At 42.2% G+C, this 24,944-nt stretch overlaps 1 protein-coding gene across 6 annotated transcripts; it reads left to right on the forward strand.

Moving 5' to 3' along the window:
- Positions 1–13,273: 13,273 nt before the first annotated feature.
- Positions 13,274–24,714, forward strand: LOC4339215 (DNA mismatch repair protein MSH5-like). 6 transcript variants are annotated; one of them, NM_001420688.1, is made up of 34 exons: positions 13,274–13,607; positions 14,169–14,200; positions 14,292–14,386; positions 14,580–14,660; positions 14,733–14,805; positions 15,372–15,435; positions 16,033–16,184; positions 16,422–16,523; positions 16,598–16,625; positions 16,700–16,731; positions 16,815–16,872; positions 16,973–17,059; positions 17,596–17,652; positions 17,870–17,971; positions 18,112–18,156; positions 19,184–19,261; positions 19,918–19,968; positions 20,043–20,124; positions 20,451–20,524; positions 20,592–20,688; positions 21,252–21,348; positions 21,441–21,530; positions 21,648–21,712; positions 21,798–21,856; positions 21,948–22,024; positions 22,260–22,346; positions 22,422–22,483; positions 22,579–22,640; positions 23,437–23,490; positions 23,595–23,677; positions 23,772–23,803; positions 23,882–23,905; positions 24,197–24,312; positions 24,391–24,714. In NM_001420688.1, exons 1-34 carry the CDS (start codon positions 13,557–13,559, stop codon positions 24,469–24,471), a joined length of 2,430 nt encoding a protein of 809 aa, NP_001407617.1. In that variant the 5' UTR covers positions 13,274–13,556; the 3' UTR covers positions 24,472–24,714. The 6 variants fall into 6 exon arrangements, with proteins under 6 accessions (NP_001407617.1, XP_015639364.1, XP_066166371.1 ...); XM_015783878.3 differs by lacking the exon at positions 17,870–17,971 and having other exon boundaries at positions 13,289–13,607; positions 24,391–24,659; XM_066310274.1 differs by lacking the exon at positions 14,169–14,200 and having other exon boundaries at positions 13,477–13,607; positions 24,391–24,659.
- The last annotated feature ends 230 nt before the right edge of the window (positions 24,715–24,944 follow it).

A 24,944-nucleotide genomic window follows, 5' to 3' on the forward strand; every position in this document is an offset into this window, starting at 1 on the left:
GGTCACAATGTTGAAGCCTATGTGGATGATGTAGTCGTCAAGACCAAGCAGAAGGATGATTTGATTACGGATCTGGAAGAAACCTTTGCGAGCATCCGTGCTTTTAGGATGAAACTAAACCCAGAAAAATGCACCTTCGGAGTACCGTCAGGGAAGCTGCTTGGATTTATGGTGTCTCACAGAGGCATACAGGCCAACCCGGAGAAAGTCAACGCCATCCTCAACATGAAGCCGCCGAGTTCCCAGAAAGACGTTCAAAAGCTGACTGGATGCATGGCGGCGCTTAGCCGGTTTGTCTCACGACTCGGCGAGCGGGGGATGCCCTTCTTCAAACTGTTAAAGAAAATAGACAATTTCCAGTGGGGACCCGAAGCACAGAAAGCCTTTGAAGATTTCAAGAAACTTCTCACTACTCCACCAGTTTTGGCCTCACCACACCCACAAGAGCCGTTATTACTATACGTATCGGCCACCTCTCAGGTTATGAGCGCGGTCCTGGTTGTCGAGCGTGAGGAAGAAGGCCATGTTCAGAAAGTCCAGCGACCGATCTACTTCGTTAGCGATGTTTTGGCCAACTCCAAGACGAGATACCCTCAGGTTCAGAAGTTGTTGTACGGTGTTCTAATCACCGTCAGGAAATTATCCCACTACTTCCAAGGCCACTCGGTCACGGTGGTTACATCGTTTCCACTCGGCGATATACTCCATAATTGCGAAGCAAACGGGCGAATCGCAAAATGGGCCTTAGAACTAATGTCCTTGGATATATCGTTCAAGCCACAAACTTCGATCAAATCCCAAGCTTTAGCCGACTTTGTCGCCAAGTGGACCGAGTGCCAAAAGGACACGTCCGAGGAAAAGATGGAGTATTGGACTATGCATTTTGACGGGTCAAAGAGACTTTCAGGCACTGGGGCCGGAGGTTTTTTAATTTCCCCAACTGGAGAAAGACTGAGCTATGTGTTATGGATACATTTTTTTGCATCTCACAACGTGGCAGAATACGAGGCTCTCCTTCACGGACTACGGATCGCAATCTCTTTGGGAATCAGGCATCTGATAGTTCGCGGAGATTCACAGTTAGTTGTAAACCAAGTTATGAAAGAGTGGTCCTGCCTCGACGACAATATGATCGCTTATCGACAAGAGGTACGAAAGTTGGAGGATAAGTTCGATGGACTCGAACTCACTCACGTTCTTTGGCACAATAATGAAGCAGCCGACAGACTAGCGAATTTTGGATCCAAACGCGAAGCGGCCCCTTTTGATGTGTTCGTCGAACATCTTCATGAGCCAACCGTACCCAAGAGAGAAATAGCTGAAGCCGCGGACACTCAAGACATAGCTATGGTCGAAACCGACTGGAGAGAGCCTCTTATACGATTTGTGACCTCCCAAGAACTCCCTCAAGATAAAGACGAAGCCGAGCGAATTTCCAGGAGCAGCAGGCTTTATATTATTCATGAGACCGAGCTGTACAGGAAAAGTCCATCAGGAATTCTGCAACGCTGTGTATCCTTAGAAGAAGGGAGACAATTGCTGAAGGACATACATTCTGGTATCTGTGGCAACCATGCTGCTGCACGCACCATTGTCGGCAAGGCTTACCGGCAAGGTTTTTTCTGGCCCACCGCTGTGTCCGATGCCGACAAGATCGTGCGGACATGTGAAGGTTGTCAATTTTTCGCCAGACAAACTCATCTGCCAGCCCAAGAGTTGCAAACCATCCCGCTGTCCTGGCTGTTTGCGGTTTGGGGCTTGACATGGTCGGCCCGTTCAAAAAGGCAGTCGGCGGTTACACACATCTCTTTGTGGCTATCGACAAATTCTCCAAGTGAATTGAAGCTAAACCGGTCATCACGATCACGGCAGACAAAGCTAGAGATTTTTTCATCAACATTGTGCATCAGTTTGGGGTACCTAATCAGATTATTACTGATAATGGCACTCAATTCACTGGCGGAGTATTTAAAGATTTTTGTGAAGACTTCGGCATCAAAATTTTCTACGCCTCCGTAGCGCATCCTATGAGCAATGGGCAGGTTGAACGAGCCAACGGCATGGTACTCCAAGGAATAAAGGCACGAGTTTTTGACCGACTGAATTCTTATGCCGGCAAATGGGTGGAACAGCTGCCATCTGTACTTTGGTCCTTGTGCACCACCCCCAGTCGGGCTACGGGCCAGTCGCCATTCTTCCTAGTTTATGGAGCAGAAGCAATGTTGCCTAGTGAAGTAGAATTTGAATCATTGCGTTTTCGCAATTTTCGTGAAGAGCGCTACGGGGAAGACCGAGTGGATGACCTACACTGACTGGAAGAGGCCCGCGAAGCAACCTTAATTCAGTCGGTCCGATACTTGCAAGGGTTGCGTCGTTATCACAATCGTAACGTCCGATCGCGTGCTTTCTTAGTCGGCGACCTGGTTTTGAGAAAAATTCAAAGTACACGGGATCGGCACAAGTTATCCCCTTTATGGGAAGGGCCATTTATAATCTCTGAAGTCACTCGGCCAGGTTCCTATCGACTCAAGCGTGAAGACGGTACACCTATCGACAACTCTTGGAATATCGAACATCTTCGTCGTTTTTATGCTTAAGTTTGCTTCTGTATCTCCCTGTCTTGACTGACAACATCAAGCTTCCCCTTGAAGTTATCAGTCGGGGGCTATTGTCATAATAATGGAGTGTGATTTTTATAAGTCCAATTTGCTTACTCGATTTATCATTGTCTTGCTTAATTTTTTGGCTTAGTCCATGAGGACTGAAAGTTTTTAAATAGCTTTTGCGGGTTTTAGGCTCAATAAGGCTTGACAAAAACTTTTAAGAAATCAGAAGCTAAGTATGAAACATTGAGCACAACATAAATTCATCAGTATTGTACAAATTGTGCCTCCATCATCATCATCATCATCATCAGAATCATTGTCATTACATTACATCAATCAGTATCAGTTTTCTCATCATCAGAGTCATCAGGACCAGTCGGTCGAAGATCGGTGTCCTGGAATCTCTCCACTACATCAACTGCTATCTTGTCAGCAACCTTCTGTGCATCATTGATAAGATTGAGAGCAGCTTCTTCGCTTGTCCCGTCTGCAAAGCCGTCGATGGCATCAATGTCAATTTTTGGGTAAAGGGACTTGGTCATCGCTAACGCCAGACTCGCTCCCATACTTCCAGCTTCTTTGATGTTCTTGAAATATGTATCCGGAGCAACTCTCAGCTTGTCGAAGATTTCGGAAGTATCAAGTGTACTCGGGCCATTGTTATTGAAGAAGATCGCTTGGACGAGTGGGGTAGCAACATTAGCAACTTCATCCCTGGCCCCTTCAAGTCTTTTGATTTTGCCAACCAGGACGTCGAATTGAGCCTGCGACTTGATCTTGCGGTCTGCACCAACAGATTCATATTAATGAGTCAGCATATAGAAGGCAATGGCTTTCGGAGTATCAATTGATGGTACCTTCAACATCCTTCAAAGCCGAGTCCCTCTGTCTTGCCAGCTCTGCTTTGTCGCTTTCTAGAGCCTGAATCTGCTTCTCCAATTGAGATATCTTGACGGCTTGCACTACATTAACTCCGGTTAATTGAAGCTACAAAGATGACAGCACAAGTTAGTCGGACGGATTTTGTGTGTACCTTTTGATGAACCACTTAGTTCGAAGTTAGACTCCTGGAGCTCGGCGATCCGATCCCTTAGATCGTGCTCGGTTTTCTTGGCAAGCTCTTTTGCTTCGTGCAATTGATCTCTGACAGCTTCAAGGGTTCCAAGATGAGGAACTAATTTCTCTAGGGTTGCAGTCTTCGCTTCGTTCCTAAGGTGAATCCTTTGCAAAACAGTTTTATCAGCGCTCGAGCTAGATGGCAAACAAGATGGTTGAGGTCAGGCATCAAGGAACTTACGTTTACAATACGAGTCGCTTGGCCGAGCGCCTTTTTCAGTAGGCATACCTCTTCGTCTTCTTTTTGCCGGTTTATTACAATTCCTTGAGGTTGCAAGTCATCATCCCACCACTTGACCAGAATGGGAGGGCGCGAGTCTTCAGTCGCACGTATCCGGAGAACTTCCTCTTCATCACCAATCATTGGTCCTAATGTATCCATGGATAAAGGTCAGACAATCAAATAGAGTCAGTTAGATCAATGTGGTTTCGGACAAAGTGTTTACCCGTGATGATTTCTGGACGAGGACGAGTGGACTCAGATGCCTTTGAAGGAGATCCAGACCTTCGGTCATTGCTGGCATCTTGACCGCGAGGGCTGTCTGCTCGGACTTCAACTTCTGGGATCTCTTGGCTTGGCCCTGTGTCTGACTGGTTTCCAGTCGGGGGCTCCTGATTAACTCCGGCTTCAGCTTCGGCCGATTGGTTGCCGGCTGATTGTCACTCGGGTGATCCGCGGCAGTCGGCCCGGTTTCTTTGGAAGAACTCGTCTCCATGTTAGTCGGATCAGAGTCCTTCACAGAAGGGTCTATATCAGATGGTTTCCTACGAGTTTGAGTTGTACTGTCAGCGTTGTTTTCATGATAAGTGAGCATCAGAACAAGAATGTTATATGATTTATACCTGGAAGACCTCCTGATCTTCGGCATAGGATGACTGGATGTTTTCTTCTTTGGAATGGCTTGCTTCGGCAGTTTTCTGGTTGTTTCTCTATCTCCAGGCTTTTCACCGTCTTCGCCTTCGTCGTCACTCAGCACTAACTTCCTCTTATGGGAATCTGACTGGCCGGCTGGATTAGAGGTGTTGGGCTAAGCTTCGGACCGGATCTTTGGTCCCCCGCTCCCCTGACCAGTCTGACGGCGAGGTGATCGGCGCTGAGCAAATTGCTAGACATAATATCTTCCACTGTCAATTGATTTAACAAAAAGACGATATCATATTTTGAGGAAGGTTGAAGTGTTTGAGTACATACCGGTGGAGGAGGGTTGGATGCATTATATGGCACAACTGGCAACAAATGTGAATAGCTGACGACAATGGCATTTGAGAAGATCTTGTACATTCTTTCCTTCATGACCTTAAAGTCAAGAGAGTCTGGATCTTCACGATTTGGATCATACTTGCCGTCAAACTCAAAAGCCGTGCGGGACCTCTCTTTGATTGGAGCTAACCAACTTTTGATGAAGTGCCGAGTGATTTGTTCTCCCTGCAAACCCTGTTCCTTCAGCTTTAGCATGCATTCCATCAATTCCACTACCTGAGCAGCTTCATCTCCCATAGGCAATGAATTCCATGTGTCCTGGTAAATCGGAGGAAGACAAGAGTACTCGGGGAGTACGGGTTCAGGATTTTGAACGTAAAACCAGTTTGTGTGCCAGCCTTTGTTTGAGGTCTTGAAGGGCATGGAGAAATACTTTTGGCTTAGTGTTCCTCTGAGTTGGAAGCCGGCACCCCCAACCACGCATGGTTTGCTCTTGTTCGGTTGGGGCTTGAGGAATAAGATTCGGCGGAATAAGGCGAAATGAGGCCTAATGCCCAGAAAAGCTTCGCAGGCATGAATGAAATTGGCAATGTGCACTATGGAGTTTGGATTCAGGTGATGCAGGCTAATTCCATAGAAGCTCAGAATTCCTCGGAAGAATCTTGAAGTTGGAAGAGAAAATCCACCATAAAAGAAGTGAGAAAATACCACGACCTCGTGTGTATCGGGGGTTGGGAACGCTTCGCCAAACGCTGGCCGCCACCCGATGATCTCCTTTGCCGGAAGAACGCCGTGCGCCACCATTTCCTTCAGATTCTCCTCCGTCACGTCGGAGGGCGCCCACTGACTCTCGAAACTATCTCTCTCTTCCGCCATGGATGCGAGTCGAACGGTCTGATTCGGTCTGAAAAGTAGCTGGAGGGGAACGGGGAATCGGTGCGGTGGACGCGTGGAGAAGTTTCGTGGATTTTTGAGAATGGATTGGGGCGGATTGATGAACCCTAGCTTCGTTGGCGCAGCTTTGTACTGTAGCAAGGAGTGGGGAAATGGAGAGAGTTTCGGCGGGGAAGACGAAGCGTCGCTTGGACTTCGGTGTTTTGTTAGGGTATCGGGAGTGCTAATGGGTCTATGCCTATACAGTACTTCAGCCCAATATTATTACCAGCGTGGCCCGTTGTGATCCCTAGGGACTTAGGCGCTTTTTGCTTTGGCAATTTGTGCTCACAATGATGTGACCCGATGCTGTTAAAATCCTTTTTAGCGCAATTTGATAATTCTTTGGAATTACCACGATGCAAATAAAAAGGTGCCCGACAGAAAGGTGTTATACTATTTTTGTAAGCTTTATTAGGCTGCAAAAGCTGTTTGGGTTGATTCGAGATGGCTAGTTTATTAAGAGTCATTCTCTTGGCATGTTATATGCTTATTTTGATTATGGTAAGGGTTATAGCCTAGGCTATTAAACTTCTTAATTACCATGATTTTTATCATATTTGGTAGATCATTTTAAGAGTTTCTTACTCGGATTCTTGTCAAATATGTCTTTTTGTGGACCTTTTGAGTGTTTATCACTCGGGCCCTTTTCATGTTTTTATTCTTGATATATTCAAGTTGAGAAGCAGTCGGCTGGGTATTTTACTGAATACCATGCGTGCTTTGCTATATGATGTTTGGTTGTAAAACCACTCGGTTCTTGACTACACGTTTAGTTTTTCAACTAACCACATAGTCGGGGGTTATACCTAATTAGGTGCATCTACTCGATGCACCATGTTTTATTTTTGTCCTTCACAGTCTTTGATTTTAGTACTCGGCGGGCCAGAGCAAGAGGAATTGAAGCACTCAGATTATTGCTTTTTGTTCTGAAAAAGCTATTTCGTCGACTGCAAAGGTCTCGGGGGCTACTGTGGAGATTATGGATATCCCATATCTACATGGCAGTTATAGTTTAGTTGGGTACACGATACCAAATATAGATAGAATATCTTTATGAGGATTCGGGTTAGTTTCTAAACTTGTACATCAAGGAAATACCCGAGATCTTAGTCGGTTACGATTGTATTTCATCTGTAATCATATATTCCGTTAGGGATATGGACTGTATTTTGTAATACGGACCCCTTCCCCTATATAAGGAGGGGTCCGGGTTCCTCTCGGGACACTTCTTTTTCCCTAGATCATACGATCAATATATACTCGGCGGAATCATCCCCGGACAGGAGTAGGGTATTACTTCTTGAATAAGAAGGCCTGAACCTGTGTAAAATTCCTTGTCTTCAAACCCATTCACTTTTCTAGCTTGATAGCCACCCCCTTTTAAGTATTGCCGAAATCTTGTTTCGACATGTGGAAACTCAGAGACAGCCGGGAGATTACGACTTAGGCCTCCTGCACTAGCTCATGTTTGTACACCTCATACAAGAGATAGCAAAAAGTATATCTTTTTAATAGATTGTCTCATAGCATATTGTTCAAAATGCTTTGGGTTTCACAATCCCTCTCACATTTTTTAAGAGCTTAGCTCTTGAAGAAGAGATAGTGTATTCTCTCTCCTTATATTCTCTCTCTTCCACATCATACAAAAGCTGATGTGGAGATTTGTGAGTTAGCTGACTCACCCTTGTTAGAGGAGGCCTTACAAGGGTTGCAACCGTATGCTAACAACGAGGAGAAGATAATGCACATGAGATCCTCTTACCTTTATATTATTTTGTAGCTAATGCTAAAGACAACTAGTACAATAGATTAGCTCTTATGTAGAGTGCACCTTATTAATCAAATAATTAGTCATACATGTCCACATAAATGTGTACGATCAAAACTAAACTATACCTGTGTAGCCATCTGTATGTTGTGAACTTGTGATATCAACAAGAACTAGTAAAAGAATTGATTAGGCTTTACATAACTACCGCTAGTGAAATGTTGATGGGAAGATCCAAATCTTATCACAATTGCATCACTCCTAAAAATTCCATCTACTTTGTGTAAATAAACAACGGCTTTGTTTAGTTTCTGGGGGAGAAGTTTGGAGAAAGTTGGTAGTTTAAAAAAAAAGTTAGGAGTTTATGTGTATAGGAAAGTTTTAGATGTGATGTGATATGATGGAAAGTTGGAAGTTGGGGAAAAGTTTGGACTGAACTAAACAGGACATGCATATATCAAGAGCAGAAGGGAAAAGGACAGAGAAAAAAGATCCCCAAATCCACTGACACAGCAAAACTCAGAACCATTTCTCATGGTTCTCGTACCACTTCTCGTGGTTCTCATAGCTGCTTGTTTGCTTCAATCAACGGAACAGCCACAAGGCGGCAGGAGATCTCGCATGGCAACAATGCATTCTTCATAAGGAGAGCATCGATCTGGCATCGATCTGATGGCTGAGCATGAGAGGAATAGGATTCATAAGGTGCATGGGATTTAATCCGGCAACGGTGGCGGAGCTTCCGCGGCATACGCGGTTTCCGATGGCGGTGGAAATTGACTCCGATGAACAGTGGTGGGCCTCAGGTGGAGAAGTAGGCGATTTGTGCGGAAAGAAGCGATCTAGAGCAAGAGAGGTGAGAGCCGATACAGTGAAAAAAGTCACACATGATCTATAGGGTTCGGTGTGGCCCCACAAAGCTAGTTTTTTTTATCGCGGAATCGCCTGTGCAACTGCGCTACCGCCGGGTGATAGATTAGTCGTCCGTTTCATTCTCTCTCTCTCTCTTCAATTCTCTCTCTTTCATGCATGAATTTAATGATATAAATTTTTTTGGAGAGTAGGACTATTGTACCTTCTTAGAGCATCCTCAATGTATATATGGAGGTCATACCAATCTTAAGGTGTATCCCATTCCCACCTTGATTGTTATTTAAGAGATAAAACAAGCATCAGTGTTTGATGCCAATTTTCACCATAGGATGGGTCCTACGAGAAAAAATTACCACACATCACTACAACAGTGAAGCTTGTAGATATAAACCATAACATGGTGAAAAGAAGTGAGAGAAATAACAATTTTTTTTTATTTCTTGTGAATGGGCTGTAAAAGCTAAAGGCCAATTTTAAACTTAAGGGCTAGGCTATTTCTTATAAGGTTAGGCTATAAAGGTTTATGACCTTTTTTATGGTTATATTGTGGTACGTACCCGATGTATGCTTTTAGCATACTTTAAAAAGTATCAGGAGGTATCGTATTTTCTATTATAAAATATGATACTTCTAAATACTCGATAACTCGAGAAACCAAAATTCTTAGAGTAAAATTTATATATCACGCACACATGCACTAATCTAACACAACGACGCACTAACAATATATATATGACCTACCGAACCACATCGACGCACTAACGATATGACCTACCCAGCCACATCCAGACCAGGCGAAAATTAAAACCACTACATGCACCGATGCACGTCGGTACACTGCCCGTGTGCATGGCAAACCTAAATACGGCGATCACACCACAATTATTGATGATTCTGCATCGGCGAGACGGCGTCGCAGCTACCGCCCGAGTCACGCAGCAGCATCCTACACGAGCCAGGCGACGGCGAGGACCGAGGCTGCGGCGACTCCCACGTTCCAAACGCCGCGGCGGCCAGAGCTACTGCCGCTGCCGCTGCAGCCGCCGCCACCGCCCCCCGGGACGGCGGGGATAATTGGCGGGATGAAGCGTCGGCCGGATTCAGTGCCGCCGGCGCCGCGTGAACCTGAGCTGGAGCCGCCACCGCTGCCACGTGAACCGCCACCGGAGCCGATCGAGCTGCCGCCTCCACGGGAAGAGCCACCGGAAGAGACGCCGCCGCCGCGAGAGCCGCCACCGCCGCTGAACGACGGCAGCATCTCCTCGTTGAGGTGCTCGTGCTCCTGGAGTCTCCGTCTAGCGACATGCTCGACGGGTACGGTGACGCCACCGCCACCGACTCCGCCGCCGCGGCCGATGCGAGGAACCCCGCGGCGTCCGCGGTGAACGGCCGCAGGCGCCTCGCCTTCTTCGCGACGAAGAGCCGCGGCGCCTGCGGCGGGGACTACTCGCGCCGCGCGCGCGCGGTTGGAGGTCGCCGCGAGGCCGAGGAGGACCAGCAGCAGGAGCACGCAGACGCGCCGCGTCGACAGAGCCATGCCGGGAGCGCGGGAGATTAGCGCGCGCGTGATAGGTAGCCAAACGTACTAAGCTGGCTGTGCCGTGTGCGCGGACGCGATGGCCACGCTGACGCTGTGTTGCGTGGGTATTTGTAGTCGCACGACGCGACGGCGAGAGAGGGGCGCTGGCTACCGCCGGCCGGGCCGGCGCGGAGCGCGTCCGGCGTGCGCGCCGAACGGTTGCATACTTGCAAATTCCAATGCATGCACATCGAGTTTCGGAACGAGTGGAAAACAACTCTGCGGCATGCGCACTCCATACATTTTTCCATGGCAATATTTTTACGGATTGAAACGCTACTACATTCGTTTCAGGTTATAAGACTTTCTAGCATTGCTCATATTCATATAGATGTTAATGAATCTAGTCATACATATATGTCTAGATTCATTAATATATATATATGAATGTGGGTAATGCTAGAAAGTTTTATAATATGAAACGGAGGAAGTATGACGAAATGTAACATTGTTAGAGGTTGCACATCCCCTTTTTGGGTTTTGAATTGAGGGCGTAAACAAAGTTTTGTAAAGCTAAAAAATATTATCAAGTTTTGACATCATTTCTTATATATTTACCAAATTTTGATAAAAAAAAAACTAAATGGATACACATCTTTGGCAACTTTACCAAAAAATTGATATGGTTTGAAATGGCATCAATCTGAACAACCCCTTATACTCAGTTACAGTGCACTTATACTTAGTTACAGTGCATCAAAATTAGATTTCACAACTTTTTTCTCTAGATTTATGATTTTTGACAAGTTTATCTTTTTTTTTATTTATGCAAAATTGGTTGTATCTATTGGTTCAAAATTATACTTCCTCCGTTTTACAATGTAAGACTTTCTAGCATTGTTCACATTTATTTGGATGTTAATGAATTCAAACACATACATATGTCTAGATTCATTAACATTTATATGTATATGGGTAATGCTAGAAAGTCTTACATTGTGAAACGGGGGGAGTATAAGATTTGAAGCTCCAAATCTATCAAAATATTAATAGGTAGTCCCAAGGTTGTTTGTAGAAACAATATTTGTAGATGTGTGCCAGCGTGCCACGAGCATGGTTTAAAATTCCATAACAAAATTTCGGTTCTATCAATCGCCCCCAACCACCCCCATATTATTTTGGCCAGAATTTTTGAATTTTCTAAAGAAGTTTGGTAATATTTTTTCAAATTTAACTAATATTTCTTATAAAAAATAAATAATCTGTTATATTGGTACCCGTTACAAAATGCCAAATACGAAAGATTGTACCCTAATGAGAACGTCTCCCGATCGGGAAATTCTGAATCGCTTTGAAGAGAATGGGGCGAAAGTTCACACATGTGCCCTAGAGGAATAAGTTCACCGGAGGTCCCTCAACTTAACAGCGAGATTTTTTTTAGATCCCTCAATTACAAAACCAGAAATGTTCGCCCCTAAACTCATTCAAACCGTTCGCCGGAGGTCTCTTGGCAGTATTTTTGCCCGGTTTTGCTGACGTGGCATCCTAGTCAGCAAAAAAATTAAAAAAATTCTGTGGGGCCCACATGTCAGCTTCACATATCTTTGTTTACTCCTCTTCACTTTTCTTCTTCTCCTCTTTACTTTTCTCTTCACTGGCGGAGCGGCGGTGGGCGAGCACGGCAGTGGAACGGCGGCTAGCTGCGGGCGGAGCGGGCGGCGGGCGAGCACGATGGCGGGCAGAGCATTGGTGGGCGGGCTGCGGGCGGAGCGGATGGCGAACGAGCACGGAGCCACGGCCCACGGGCCACGAGAGGTTCGGCTGCCGGCGGCGCCGGCCACGACACAAGAGAAGGGGAGGGCGTTGTCAGCAGCGGGAGGATTGTCATTTATAGGGAAAGGTCACCTTTGAGGGAAAATGCACCTATGAGGGAGAACTCACCTTCTAGGGATACCTCACCCATAAACACTGTCCTGCCTTCTGACAGTGAGGATGATAGTGATTATGTAGGAGGAGATGATTGCCCTTCTGAGGATGATGAAGAGGCTAGGGAGATAGAAAGACACTACAAAGAGTTGAAGAGGAAGATGAGAGCTGGAAAGGTTCATGAGCTAGATGAGGTTGTGTTTGAGGGGTTTAAAAGTCAGTCAGCTAGAACTGCTGGAGGTCCAGAAGATGGCAATGACACCCCATATGCAGATAGTGATGATGAAGACTCATATGATGAGGTTGGCAGTGATGGTGAGCTTGTCAGAAGAAATGGCAAGTTCCCAAGGTTTCAGAAGCAGCCAGGGGTTCCTGTTTTTGAGCTAGGAATGAAGTTCAGCTCTAAGCATCAGTTCAAGAAGACCATTATAAAATATGCCCTGGCTGAAAGGAAAGTGATTAATTTTATTAAAGATGATCACAAGTGGGTGAGGGCAAAGTGTGACTGGGCTAGCTGTCCTTGGGTGTGTTTGCTATCCAAGACTACAAGAAGTGATAGTTGGCAGATTGCCACTTATGACAGTATGCATGCATGCCCACCAAGGAGGGACAGTAGACATGTTTCATCTATTAGGATAGCAGAAAAATATGGCAAGCTCAAACAAAAAACAAGCAAGCAAACGAAATTTTCATCACTCACCTGATTGTGGCATTGGTAGTACCGTCGACCAGGGTTGTCCACGCTCCAGGAAATCCACCGCGCCGCCTTCGCACCACACCGGCACATCACCGTCGGCTGATAATCATAGGGCCCAACTCACGCCGGGATGGGAGCACGACTGCTGGGATGCGACGACCCTGACGACCGGTCACTGCAATAACTCGCCATCGCCTAGCCTCACCTCCTCTTGTTGCCCCCACCGCCGCCGCCCTAAGCTAGGGTTTTAGCTCGAGAAGAGGAAAATGTCGCGCCAACGCCTGGAAACGGCGAGGACAAAGCCTTTAGCCCCGTCTATTAACTCCCCAACGGCGGACTGACCAGTGGGTCCCACAACGCGACACGTCAGCAAAACTGGGCAAAAACTGAGTCAATACTGCCGAGGGACCTTCTACGGATGGATTTAGTAATTTTAGAGGCACACGTTTCTGGTATTCTAGTTTAGGGACCTTAAAAAATCTCGGTGTCAATTTGAGGGACCTCCGGTGAACTTATTCCTGCCCTAGATGATCCAACAGAGGTGGGCCGTAGAGCTGGTTCAATGCAGCCTGGCCTGCTAATCCTCGACCGCTCCTGCCCTGGAACTGGAAGAGGCTGGAAGCCTGGAACCAACAACTTCCTTCCCGTACAAGCCAGTGCCCGAGCCACGCTCCCGCCGCACTTCGCCCCTCGCCGCCTAGCTTGCTCCATCCTCCGCGCCCGCGCAGCTGCGCTCGCCGTCGCCGTCGCTGCCTAGCTTCCTCCAGCCTCCGCATCTGCGCTCTATTTGTACCGCATTCTCGGAGGAGGAGCAGGAGGCGAGGAGCCGCCGAGTAGAGGAGAGGGGGAGGCGAAGTCGGTGCTCTCGCCGGGGGTTGACGGTGGAACTCCGGGCGAGCGATCGAGCCGGCGAAATGGACGAGGAAGAGGAGGAGGAGATGTCCGAGAGGGAGGTCGACTCCCAGGTGCGTATTGGCCCGATCCTTCCGAGTTCCTCGCCTCTTATTGCGCCACACGGAGTAGATTTCTCTGCCCCCCCCTCCCCCACCCCGCTGCAATCCGATCGAATCGTGTTGCCGAAACCCCAGTTCCGCGCGATGCCGGGTTCTATTTTATTTTAAACGAAAATGTCGTGTTCTAGTCTGGAATGTAGCTTAGTAGTTGTAGACATCAGCTGTACTGCTTTTACGGCACCTTCCCGAGCGTCACACATTTTCCTTTTATCTGATGCGGATGCGGCGCCATGCTCAGATTTGGTTCAGGTGATGCTTAGGAAAGGCGAATCAAACATTGCTAGTTTAGTTGATGATTTCTGTAATGTTGTTCATTGTACAAGCCTCAAACCACCTTCCGACCAGATGCACATTTTGATATGCAAATGCATTCCTCTGTATTTCTCATGATGAGACGAATCGATGTATTGAGTTTAAGAGGAACAGCCGAACAGGTCCTATAGCTGTAGAAAATTTTGCACGTCTTTGTTCTAATGCACTGTACGTACTGAGTGTCAAAGGATTACATTTCAGGTTCATATGGCTTGTGTAATGCAAGGACGCAGGTAAAATTTTGATGCATACTTGATTTGTTGAGTCTGAGATACCACTGTTTCTCTATCTAACATTAATCCATGCTACTTTAATGATTCTCAGAGTTGGAATAGCATACTATGATTCAAGTATGCACCAGCTTTTTGTATTGGAAATCTGGGAAGACATAACTGAAGATTTTCCTTTGATTGATCTTGGTATGGTGCTCATATGACCACACTTATACCAACTAATTTCTCTATCTATATGAAACGGAAATTTACTTGTAATATAATGCATTTTTGGTAACAAACAATTTACATCATGTCCACTGTCAACTATTTTGAACACTTCGAATAGAGGAAACATGGTTATATAGCTGACAATCTGTGGTGTTTTTTGCTGTCACAGTGAAATATCAATCCAAACCGAGCACAATATACACAAGTACTAAAACAGATGAGGCACTTTTGTTGGCGTTACAACGAAATGGTTTGAACTGCAACAATTTCTTTAACCAATATCTTCAGTTCTCCTTTAATGATTTTGGTTAAAATCATTCAGATTGTAATGATGAGGCCCCTGCTGTGAAGCTCATGAAAAGCTCAACCTTCAGCTATGAGCAAGCCTGGCACAGGTTAGCAGCTCTGTTAAAGTGATACATGCGATTTCCACACCACATAATATGCTTTACCTGATTCGCAAGAATTGATAGGACTTAATACACAAATGCTAAATTGTGTCGCATGTTGCATCTGCATATGAAATCAACCACATTGATCAAGTGAGCAATCAAAGCTAAATGTGCATGGTTTGGAAACTTCTAAAGTACTACTTCCTCCGTTCCACAATGTAAAACTTTCTAGCATTGCCTAGATTCATATATATGTTAATGAATCTAGATATATATAGAAAACATATACATTGATCAATGGATAAATCTAGGTAAGGCCAAAAAGTCTTACAATATGAAACAGAGGGAGTATTCATTAACAGAGGTGTTTGGTAACTTATGTTACATACCGCGATCTTGTGATGCATAGATGTTGGCCGATCCCTTTTCAATGAGGAAACCAAGAATTATCAATTCCGGGAAAAATTCATTACAAGCAACAACCTTGTAGGCTAATAGTACCTTCACCTGTCAATCATTATATTTCTGATGATGTGATGATGAAATATCATTGTGTTTGTAAATTTCAGATTAATGTACTTGAAAGTCGCAGCTATGGACGAAGGGTTAAGTGTAAAAGAAAGGATCTGTTTTGTAAGTGATTTAAGTGAGATTGCCTCTACTCGTTTGTACTTATATGTTTTAGATCATCTACATTGGCACGAGCTTAAGCATTTATGAATTATTGTTCAAACTACTGCTAAAGCCATATATTCCTTTTCTGACATTTCTTCATTGTCACATATAGCATGCACAATTTATGAATATTAGCATATTGCCCATGCGTTGCAACAGAATTAAAAAAAATAACGTCATCAACCCGTTTTTCTATCACTTACATATCTCATCTCTTAATTTCTGATACACCTTTGAGCTGATAGGTGGAACCTTCGGACCCACACTCTCATTTACGGTGAAGAAAGTACATGTCCATTATGCTCAATTGCATAGTTAGAAACAGATCTTTTATCTTCATTGTAATGAGCTGTTGAGTAGCATTTTCTGTGTGAAGATCTGTTTGCATCTTCCACTGGACATCCTTTATTTGTCTCACACAAGTTGCTGTTACACTCTTTCTATTTCCTTTTCTATCACTCGCCCTTCTGGCTCAATTTTTTGTTTCTGTCACTCAGATTTGTCTTTCAAGTTTTGTTATTATGCAGTGGTAATAATTTTAGGATTTGTTTACAGCTTAATTCCATGATGGATCTTGGAAGTGACGTTCAAGTTCGTGCTGCTGGAGGTCTTCTTGCTATATTAGACAACGAGAGGCTTCTTGATACCCTTGATCAGATGGAAGGTGGAGCATCCATTGCTATTGATTCTGTGGCACAGATATCATTTTATCCTTTTATCCGTAATGATATTATACGGACTAAATGTGCTAATGTACTGATCAGCATGTTTTTGTGGTTTTACTTTGGAAACAAGTTAGAAAGCTATTTATGTAGGATTGTAGGTACTCTTCAGGGTAAAGTTATATCTTGACAATTTGTTGCATAGTGTTCGATGCATTCTTAACAGGCTGGTATTCTCATGTTTTTGTGTATTTAGTATTATATTCCTTGACACGCTCTCAGGGACAAGTTCCTGAAACTTGATGCAACAGCTCACGAGGCGCTACAGATTTTTCAAGTAGATAAACACCCCAGTTACATGGGAATTGGAAGGGCTAAAGAAGGGTAAGGATTTTGTCTAAACCTTGTACTTTCTCATAGCCATGGTTCTGATTTGTAATAGTAACAAAAAATTACAGGTTCTCAGTTTTTGGTATGCTCAATAAGGTAAATGAGATATTTCTCTTCTATTCTTCGTTTCTACCAGTTTACTGATTATGTTGTGGTCTTGTGGATTGTAGTGCGTCACTCCTATGGGAAAACATCTCTTGAGGTCACTGTTACTTTCTATAATCATGATTGCAGATTTGCAGTAAGAATGGCATTCGTCTTAACTAATTTTATGCTTCATTCCAGGACATGGTTTTTACGTCCTATAATCGATATTGATGTCATAAATAATCGCCTCAATACAGTATCCTTAATTTGTTGAATACACATTTCTCAATTTCCCCAATGCTCAATACCAAAAAGGTACCAGTAGATTTCTGAACTGTTTCTCCTAGACATGCTAGATATCATTCTTTCTTTGCTGTGAAGATGTAATGTCTGCACTGCGTGGGACTTTGAAGTCTGTCAGAGATATTCCCCACATGCTCAAGGTGCTATTATCTTTACTCTGTATGTTACTTGTACCTCCTTTTCTTATCATTCCCCATGTTATAAAAAGAGAGGTGTGCTGAAATAAAGTAAACAAATGATAGTATCTCACAGTCCTCTGTTGAAAAACAGAGGTTAAACCTGCCTTTTGTGTTGAGTATGTTGGTGTTGCTTGTGTTTTACCCTTCACATAAATGTATAAATTCTGTAGTTCTCTTTTAGTATTTGGTCATTGCTCATGGCTTTGTTTTCTTGGACTCGCACACATTGTGAGTTTTGTTCTCAATGATATATATGTTGTCGTTGTTGTACATATAAGAAGGAACAAAGCCTTGCTTTTTTTAAGTTAGCAATTATTCTATTTGAAGTAGAAGAGACTCAAGAGTAATGTTAACTGTGAAATAATTGAATCAACGGATCATGATAATTATATGCTTATCATAACATGTCGTGGTTATTCTTATTCTCTTTGAGCACACATTATTCTTCTTCACAGTTTTTCTAATGTGCATAACTGACATTTTATATTTTTCTGAAGAAATTCAACTCTCCAAGTTCATTCTGTACAAGCAGTGACTGGCATGCATTTCTGAAGGTACCTACCTGTAATGATGCATATGGATCTGGCTATTACTTTATAAATGCACAATCACTTTGAATATGCTCCTGCGTTTTCCTTCTCCCACTTAGCTATTCCATATTTGAAGCTCTGCCCTAAGTGCAAGATACGAAGCACCCATACGTGCATGATTTTCTTTTCTTTCATTTCTCTTGCTGATAATATCCCTTTTCTTTCACTTCTCTTATTTCAGTGCATTTGCTCTCTTCTGCATATAAACAAGATTTTTGAAGTAGGAATATCAGAGCATTTGGCAATCAAATTACAACATATGAACATTGACTTGGTTGGAAAGGTATGCCTCCAAGTAGGGGCTATTAATTTTCATCATCACTTAAATAATAGAAATTTGGTACAATAGTGTTATTGCACATCCATGAAACCTTATTTTATAATAATGCTTTCTCCACATTCATGAAACTTTAATGTTTTCAGGCCAATTCTTCCATTACAGAAGAGCTGGATTATGTATCAGATCTGGTCAGTTGCAACACAATTGCATCTTACTTGAAATGAACAAGGAAATTCGGATACATTGTTTTGCCTTTAACTTAGGGCTTGTTCACTTTGCTACCATTTTCAACCTTACCAAGTTTTGGCATTGCCAAATTTTGGTAAGATAGCAGTCTAAACGTGTCTCGAATAACGTACCACATTATACCATGCCAAAATTTGGTAATTTTCTAGAATCTTCACATAGCTCCACACAAAAGAATTGGTAAGGCGCCAAACCTCTACCTTACCATTTTTTAGCATTTGCCAAACTTTACCAAAATTCGGTAGGATTTATTTTGGGATCAAAGTGAACAGGCCTTTAGAATGTAGTGTGATAGATCATTAGATCATTGGATACAACAATACCAACAATGGAACTTTTGATTTATGTAGCCTGTGTTAGACCATATAGTTTTACTTGACTGCTTGAGCTTATTCTCCTGATAGCTTGATGAGACAATTGTTAGCAGTGAATTATACAGATGCATGTGCTCATCTCCTGGGTTTTTATCTCTAACGATGCAGCATACTGCAGTATGGAGATTATCACCATAAAGTGTGGGCCTTGACTGTGTAGTGGACTGATGCTTGATAATATTAAGAGAGCATGATTATTTGCAGGTTTATTCTTTTGAAGTATTAAGATTAAAAATTTGGCAGTGTTATGGAGGTCCTAGATGTATTCATACTGGTATTGGTAGTGAGCTACACGTTTCCATGCAAATATGCACAGTCCCGCTAGAGACCTGTTCCCATATTATTAGTTTGTCAGATGCCATGTATGCAGTTTGCCACTTTGGTATTGTCATCAATATCTTCCTGACTTAAATGGCTATTTCTGCAACTGGCAACTTTTTCCAAGGAATATTGAGCCTATGGGACTTAATGCTGATAATTCCAGAACTTTTTCACCGTAAAGGCGCATATTTATCTGGGCTTCTGTGGAGCTTTACTTAGCCCTTTTTCTTTCTCATATATGAGGTCAATGGTTGTATACATCTGTTATCCATAGGTAGTTGGTGTGATTGATGTGCAACGGGGTAAAGAAAAAGGCTACGACACACTGGTGAAAGACGGATTATGTGAGGAGGTTGGACCTTGCACTTCTTTCTTTATGCCGGAGTCATGTTCTGTTCTTGAATTACATTTTTAGGTTCTCGTTCCATGTAATTAAGCATCACTTTAAAGGTATTGTGAGGATTTGGGGGGGAGGGGGGGGCAGACATCATCAGTACCAGCAACTCCTGTTTAAAGTAATATAGATTTTGCCATTATCATCCTCAGATGTTCCAGTTGTAGTTCTCACCATGGTGCTACTTTCTGCTGAGTGTATTCCCTTGTTCTCAAATGCTGTTTATCTACCAATGGTTCTACATATGAAATTTTCAAACCTGGTTATGGACTTATAGTTCAGTTGTTCACAGGGATCTAGTCATATTGGGGAGACCAGGCGCAGGTCATGGTTTGGAATTTGTACAATGCACATGTTGGGTGTGGGAGAGTGGGAGGGTGGTTGCATGCTTTCATCATTATGGTTTTCCTAGCTGTTCGTCTATAACTAATATTTAGTGCTTCGTATTAACTAGTAAATTTGAACTGTTTAGAAAAATATTCGCCAGATTATGTTTATTTTACTGCTATTAAATTATTGAACTTGTTTGGTTCTTCGAAATGTCTACATTTTCCTGTTGCTATGATCATAATTATAAAGGTTTGTCTAAATTTATTTCTCTTAATGAAAAATAGTTAGACGAACTGAGGATGGTCTATGAAGAATTGCCTGATTTTTTGGAGCAGGTAATGAATCTTCAGACCCAAAAATTAATTTGAATCCTTTATTTCATAATTTCTAATAACTTAGTTGTTTCTAGGTGTCAGCCAATGAAATTGCCTCCTTCCCTTTCTCATTTGAATGCAGAAAAGCTCCTCTAATCGTCTATGTACACCAAATAGGTATCTTTTTCCCTCATCTGTTGCATTTTCATACCGCCTTTTTCTTATTGTGCTATTTAATTTGATATTACCTACCTTTCTATATATGATTTTAGCATGGATGTAGAACCAACTATCATCACTACCACCTGAAATATACTCCCTCTGTTTTTTTATTTGACATTGATAGTTGTCAAGTAAAAGAAAATAGAGGCAAAAGCTAGTTAGAAATATGTAGCTGCTAAATAATGATGGTAATGTTCAACATGCTCTTTTTGAGAAAAAAATCTTGCATCTGAACATTCGTATTCACCACTATTTATGTATTTCATGCTTGCTGTTCCCAGGATATTTAATGTGTTTTTTCGATGAGAAGATAAGTGATGCCTTGTTGATAGGACTTCCAGATTTTGAATTTGCGGTATGCGCTGTCTTATTTTTATTTTGGGTTTAAGTTTTGAGTATGTAATAATTTCCCTTTTTATCAGTTTTCTGAGGAAGGAGAGGAGAGAAGGTTCTACTATCATACTCAAAAGACGAGAGAACTTGACAATCTTCTGGGCGATATTTACCATAAAATTCTTGGTAGTTTCATTCATTGATTTGTTTACTTCTTTTTTTTTCTGTCTTGCTGATGATGAAGACAAAACCATCCTAATTTCTTCGAATGAATGTTGTGTGAACTTTCTTTTTTGGGGGTAGTTTTAGGGTATTTTAACAGTTTACCTTCAATGTTACAGTCCGTGAATAAAAAGGCAGCTAGTACTTTACCTACAAACAGATCCTGTCATACTCCAGTTACACCCAAAATGTTAATTGCAAAAGGATTTTTAGAATTACTCCTATACTCCAGTAATCACCATATTTTCCATAACTTGGTGTACTTTAAGAGGTAGATTGTACAGTTTTTATCAAAGTTTAGTTGGCTTTTTTCTTCTGTGCTCTATGGACTGCTTCAGTTTGGTTGCATAAGCCCGTTGGTATGTCATCAATCTCAAATGACCTTCCGATGATATTAATGCTTCATGAAATATTAGTTACTTGTCCAAAATCATAATGTAGAATTTCTTAGAAAACACTCCCAAGTATTTATTATCACTATAGATGCAATGGATTTTTTTTACTCTAATGGGGTCATATTGATACAGACATGGAGAGAGCAATTATAAGGGATTTAGTGTGTCGTGTTTGCCAGTTTATACCTCAACTGACGAAAGCAGTAAACTTTGCAGCAGAACTTGATTGGTATGCGTGCAATTATTGTGCATATAGTGGTATTGTTCAACTTAGTTACTTCATGCTTATCTAATGTGTTCTTATTATTACCGTTACACCAGCATATTATCGTTGGCAATTGTTGCTCGCCAAAACAATTATGTGAGGCCCATCTTAACTGAGGATTCCATACTTGAGATACAGAATGGCAGGTTAGTATTTATCCACAGTATACTCTCATGTTACATCTTTGATGGGTATTACTAACAGTGTATGGTTTAGATATTTTTATCCAAAAGTTCGTAAACTTACTCCAGAATCAATTTTAGACATGCTTTGCAGGAAATGACTGTTGATACCTTCGTTCCAAATGACACTAAAATCCGCAGTTCAGGTAATTAGTTCTCGTGAAATGTATACCAACAAGTTTACACTGTAATAGTTTTGAACTTTCTGACTTAATACTATTTTTATACTAGGACGAATCAACATAATAACTGGACCTAACTACTCAGGGAAAAGCATTTACATCAAGCAGGTAATTTTGATATTGTGTATATTTCCTACTGAAGCATAAACCAGTGAATTGCACGACAACGATCTAACTATGTTGGACATTTGCCTTCAAGGTGGCTTTGGTGGTTTTTCTTGCTCATATTGGAAGCTTTGTTCCTGCTGATTCTGCCATTGTTGGATTGACAGATAGGTCTGTCTATCACTTAAAAGCACACCGTCTATATGTCGCATATGGCCTATGCTACAAACTAGAAACTAGGAAACAATTGATGTGTTAATATTCTTTGACCAGATGCCAATAATGTATCGACTTGTTGAGTATGCTGAACAATGAATTAGAATCAAACATTATCTGTTATTAATACATAATAGATAATACTAGACTAACACATGGCATCCTTGACATTGCAAATAATGCTTTGCAGGATTTTCTGTGCAATGGGCAGCAAATCCATGACAAGTGAACAGTCAACTTTTATGATTGATTTACATCAAGTTGGAACAATGCTCAGGTAAGAGTTAACACGGTAATCTCAACCTAAGGTTTTGTTGCCTCATGATATTGAACATGCAGCTAAGTATTGCAGGCACGCAACATCGAGATCCCTATGCTTATTGGATGAATTCGGAAAAGGCACTCTAACAGAAGGCAAGAGTACATAAAATTTTAAATTCGCTGCCTTCCCCCTTCTAAATCCATCACCACTGTAACAGTTGGGGCTTTTCTTTTCTGATCCTTTCTAGATGGTATTGGTCTGCTTGGAGGAACTATCAGCCATTTTACAGACTACGATTGTCCTCCAAAGGTGCTAGCTTGGAAAAATGTTGCTACTGAGCATGAATGTGCTATTTTTCTCCATACTTCAATAAAAATAATACGCAGTTCTCCTGCATATTCTCGAAAAAGAAGTATAAATGTAAATGTGCTAGGGTTGCCTGCCTGATTCATACGTTATTAAACCTTTTCGTGGAGACTACTATTATTTAAACTCAAGCGGATATGTATACATCCAAGTATTGCTTGACTAGTATATTATAATTAGTTAAGACTATAGGTTTATTGAAATCATACTAAATCACTTAGGCTATGTTACTCACCTCCCGCGCACGCAAAATGGAGCGACACATTTTCTTATGATTAATTAAGTATTTATTAATTTTTCTTGAAAAATGGATTAATATGATTTTCTAAAGCAACTTTCGTATAAAAACTTTTTGCAAAAAAACGCACCCGTGCGCGCGGAACACGAGGGAGGTGAGTTGGGAAAGGTGGGGGAATAACACAGCCTTAATACCCTTAAATGGTTATTTTGCTCCATACTTCTACAAATAACAATCAACTTGACATTACCTTCTCCAAACATGAGGGAATGTGGTTTTACTTCCAACCTGCATCATATATGAAAAAATCCTTGTGATGATATTATGTTTTATTGAGTAAAAGCAACAGTTATTGGCTCATTGCTCTTCTACATCTCATAAATAGCTTACTCAAACTTGGATATGCAATAAGCCACTTCTATTCAATAATGCTACAAGAACCGACAATTTGCAGTTTTAACATTTACCAGTGTATTATGTTGGGATATGGTACTCTTGCAGGTCCTTTTGTCAACACATCTGACACAGATTTTCACAGAAAGCTACCTGCCGCAGGTAGCAAATATCTAGTTATTACTGTGTAAAAGCAATTTATTTTATTTTTTGTTGGATCCTTTTTTACCCTGTTCATAAAAAAATTTTGACATGGAAATTTGCAGTCTGAACATATCAAATGTTATACCATGAGTGTTCTGAATCCTGATGAACAAACAGACAACGAAGATGTCATATTCCTTTATCGGTAAGTGGATATGGAAGCTGCTATGTATTTCTCATACCCATTATGTCATGTTTTGTACTAATTTCTATCTTAAATTCTAATGCAAACGTTGAAGACTTGTACCTGGGCAAGCGCTCTTGAGCTTTGGTAAGCTTATGCACTACATTTATACACATGTACTCCATCTTTTCAAGTCAAATGCAACTAAAATTGATCTTCTCGCAGGACTACACTGTGCACAGCTTGCTGGTATGTTCAGAACAAACTGCGGTCAGCTGGCATTATGATAACAGCGATAAGTTACTCCGATTCTTTCCAAGGCAGACATAAACTGCTGAAATATCATGTTGATATAGTTACTGTCATTATAATTCAGTAATTGACATGTTATGCAGTAAGAGTAGCATCATTTTTACTAAAAGTTCCTTCTGTAACATGGAACGTGGATGGTTCTAGGAGATATATATAGTGAAACTAGATGGCATATTACTCCAGATTGTCCACACGAATAGGATCATCATGTTTCCAACTCTTTTACAGGTGTTCCGAGTGAAGTTGTTCAGAGAGCTGTTACTGTTTTGGGGGACATCCACTCAAAGAGACCTATAAGGCGCATGGTCTGGGAGAAGTTAGCAGCAAAGGACCAACAATACCAGGTTATTATCCGCTGGTTTTAAATGCAATATAGGCACGCGAATCTGAAAGTGATCTATTCTTTGTGTGAATAATTTCAGGATGCAGTGACTAAACTGTTGGCCTTCGACCCACACAAAGGTGATCTGGTCAACTTCTTCCAGGAAGTTTTTCCGTCCTAGCTGTAGACCAGGCTGCATGGAACCTACAAAACAAATGATGTAAAAGAGTTGCTTAAAACATGGAATTGGCAGATCATACGCGACCTGCTCCAGGAACCTACAAAACAAATGCTGAACCTCACTTGATCAGTGGCGTTGGGACATTGTGTACATATTTGCTTGGCAATGAGAAATCAAATTTTGCGTCTTTTCTGTTTGGATGAGACTTGTCATCGCCATTAAACGAATATTCTGTAGTTTCGTAACTCCTGTGTTTCATCCGACATTGCACATGACATTGTGACATGATGTGAGAAGGCAAAGGTTGTAGAATAAACTGCTTATACTAGTAGTGCCTTTTTTGTGCACCGTGCTATCTTACGCCAGTAATGGTGATACACTGGGACATCTTACGACGTACCGCCTGCAAGGCTGCAACCAGTTCTTCAACTTGGATATTGCGGTTGAGAGATTCGTGCTTAGTTGATACTACT

The sequence above is a fragment of the Oryza sativa genome, chromosome 5, assembly GCF_034140825.1.
Source record: "Oryza sativa Japonica Group chromosome 5, ASM3414082v1".
In the NCBI taxonomy this organism is placed as follows: domain Eukaryota; kingdom Viridiplantae; phylum Streptophyta; class Magnoliopsida; order Poales; family Poaceae; genus Oryza; species Oryza sativa.

Bases quoted from the DNA above. Each gene is read 5' to 3' on its own strand.
- LOC4339215 (NM_001420688.1), top strand. From the start codon at position 13,557: ATGGACGAGGAAGAGGAGGAGGAGATGTCCGAGAGGGAGGTCGACTCC. The intron at 22,641-23,436 runs GTGCTAGCTTGG...GTACTCTTGCAG, and splicing joins ACTACGATTGTCCTCCAAAG to GTCCTTTTGTCAACACATCT. The intron at 24,313-24,390 runs GTTATTATCCGC...GAATAATTTCAG, and splicing joins CAAAGGACCAACAATACCAG to GATGCAGTGACTAAACTGTT.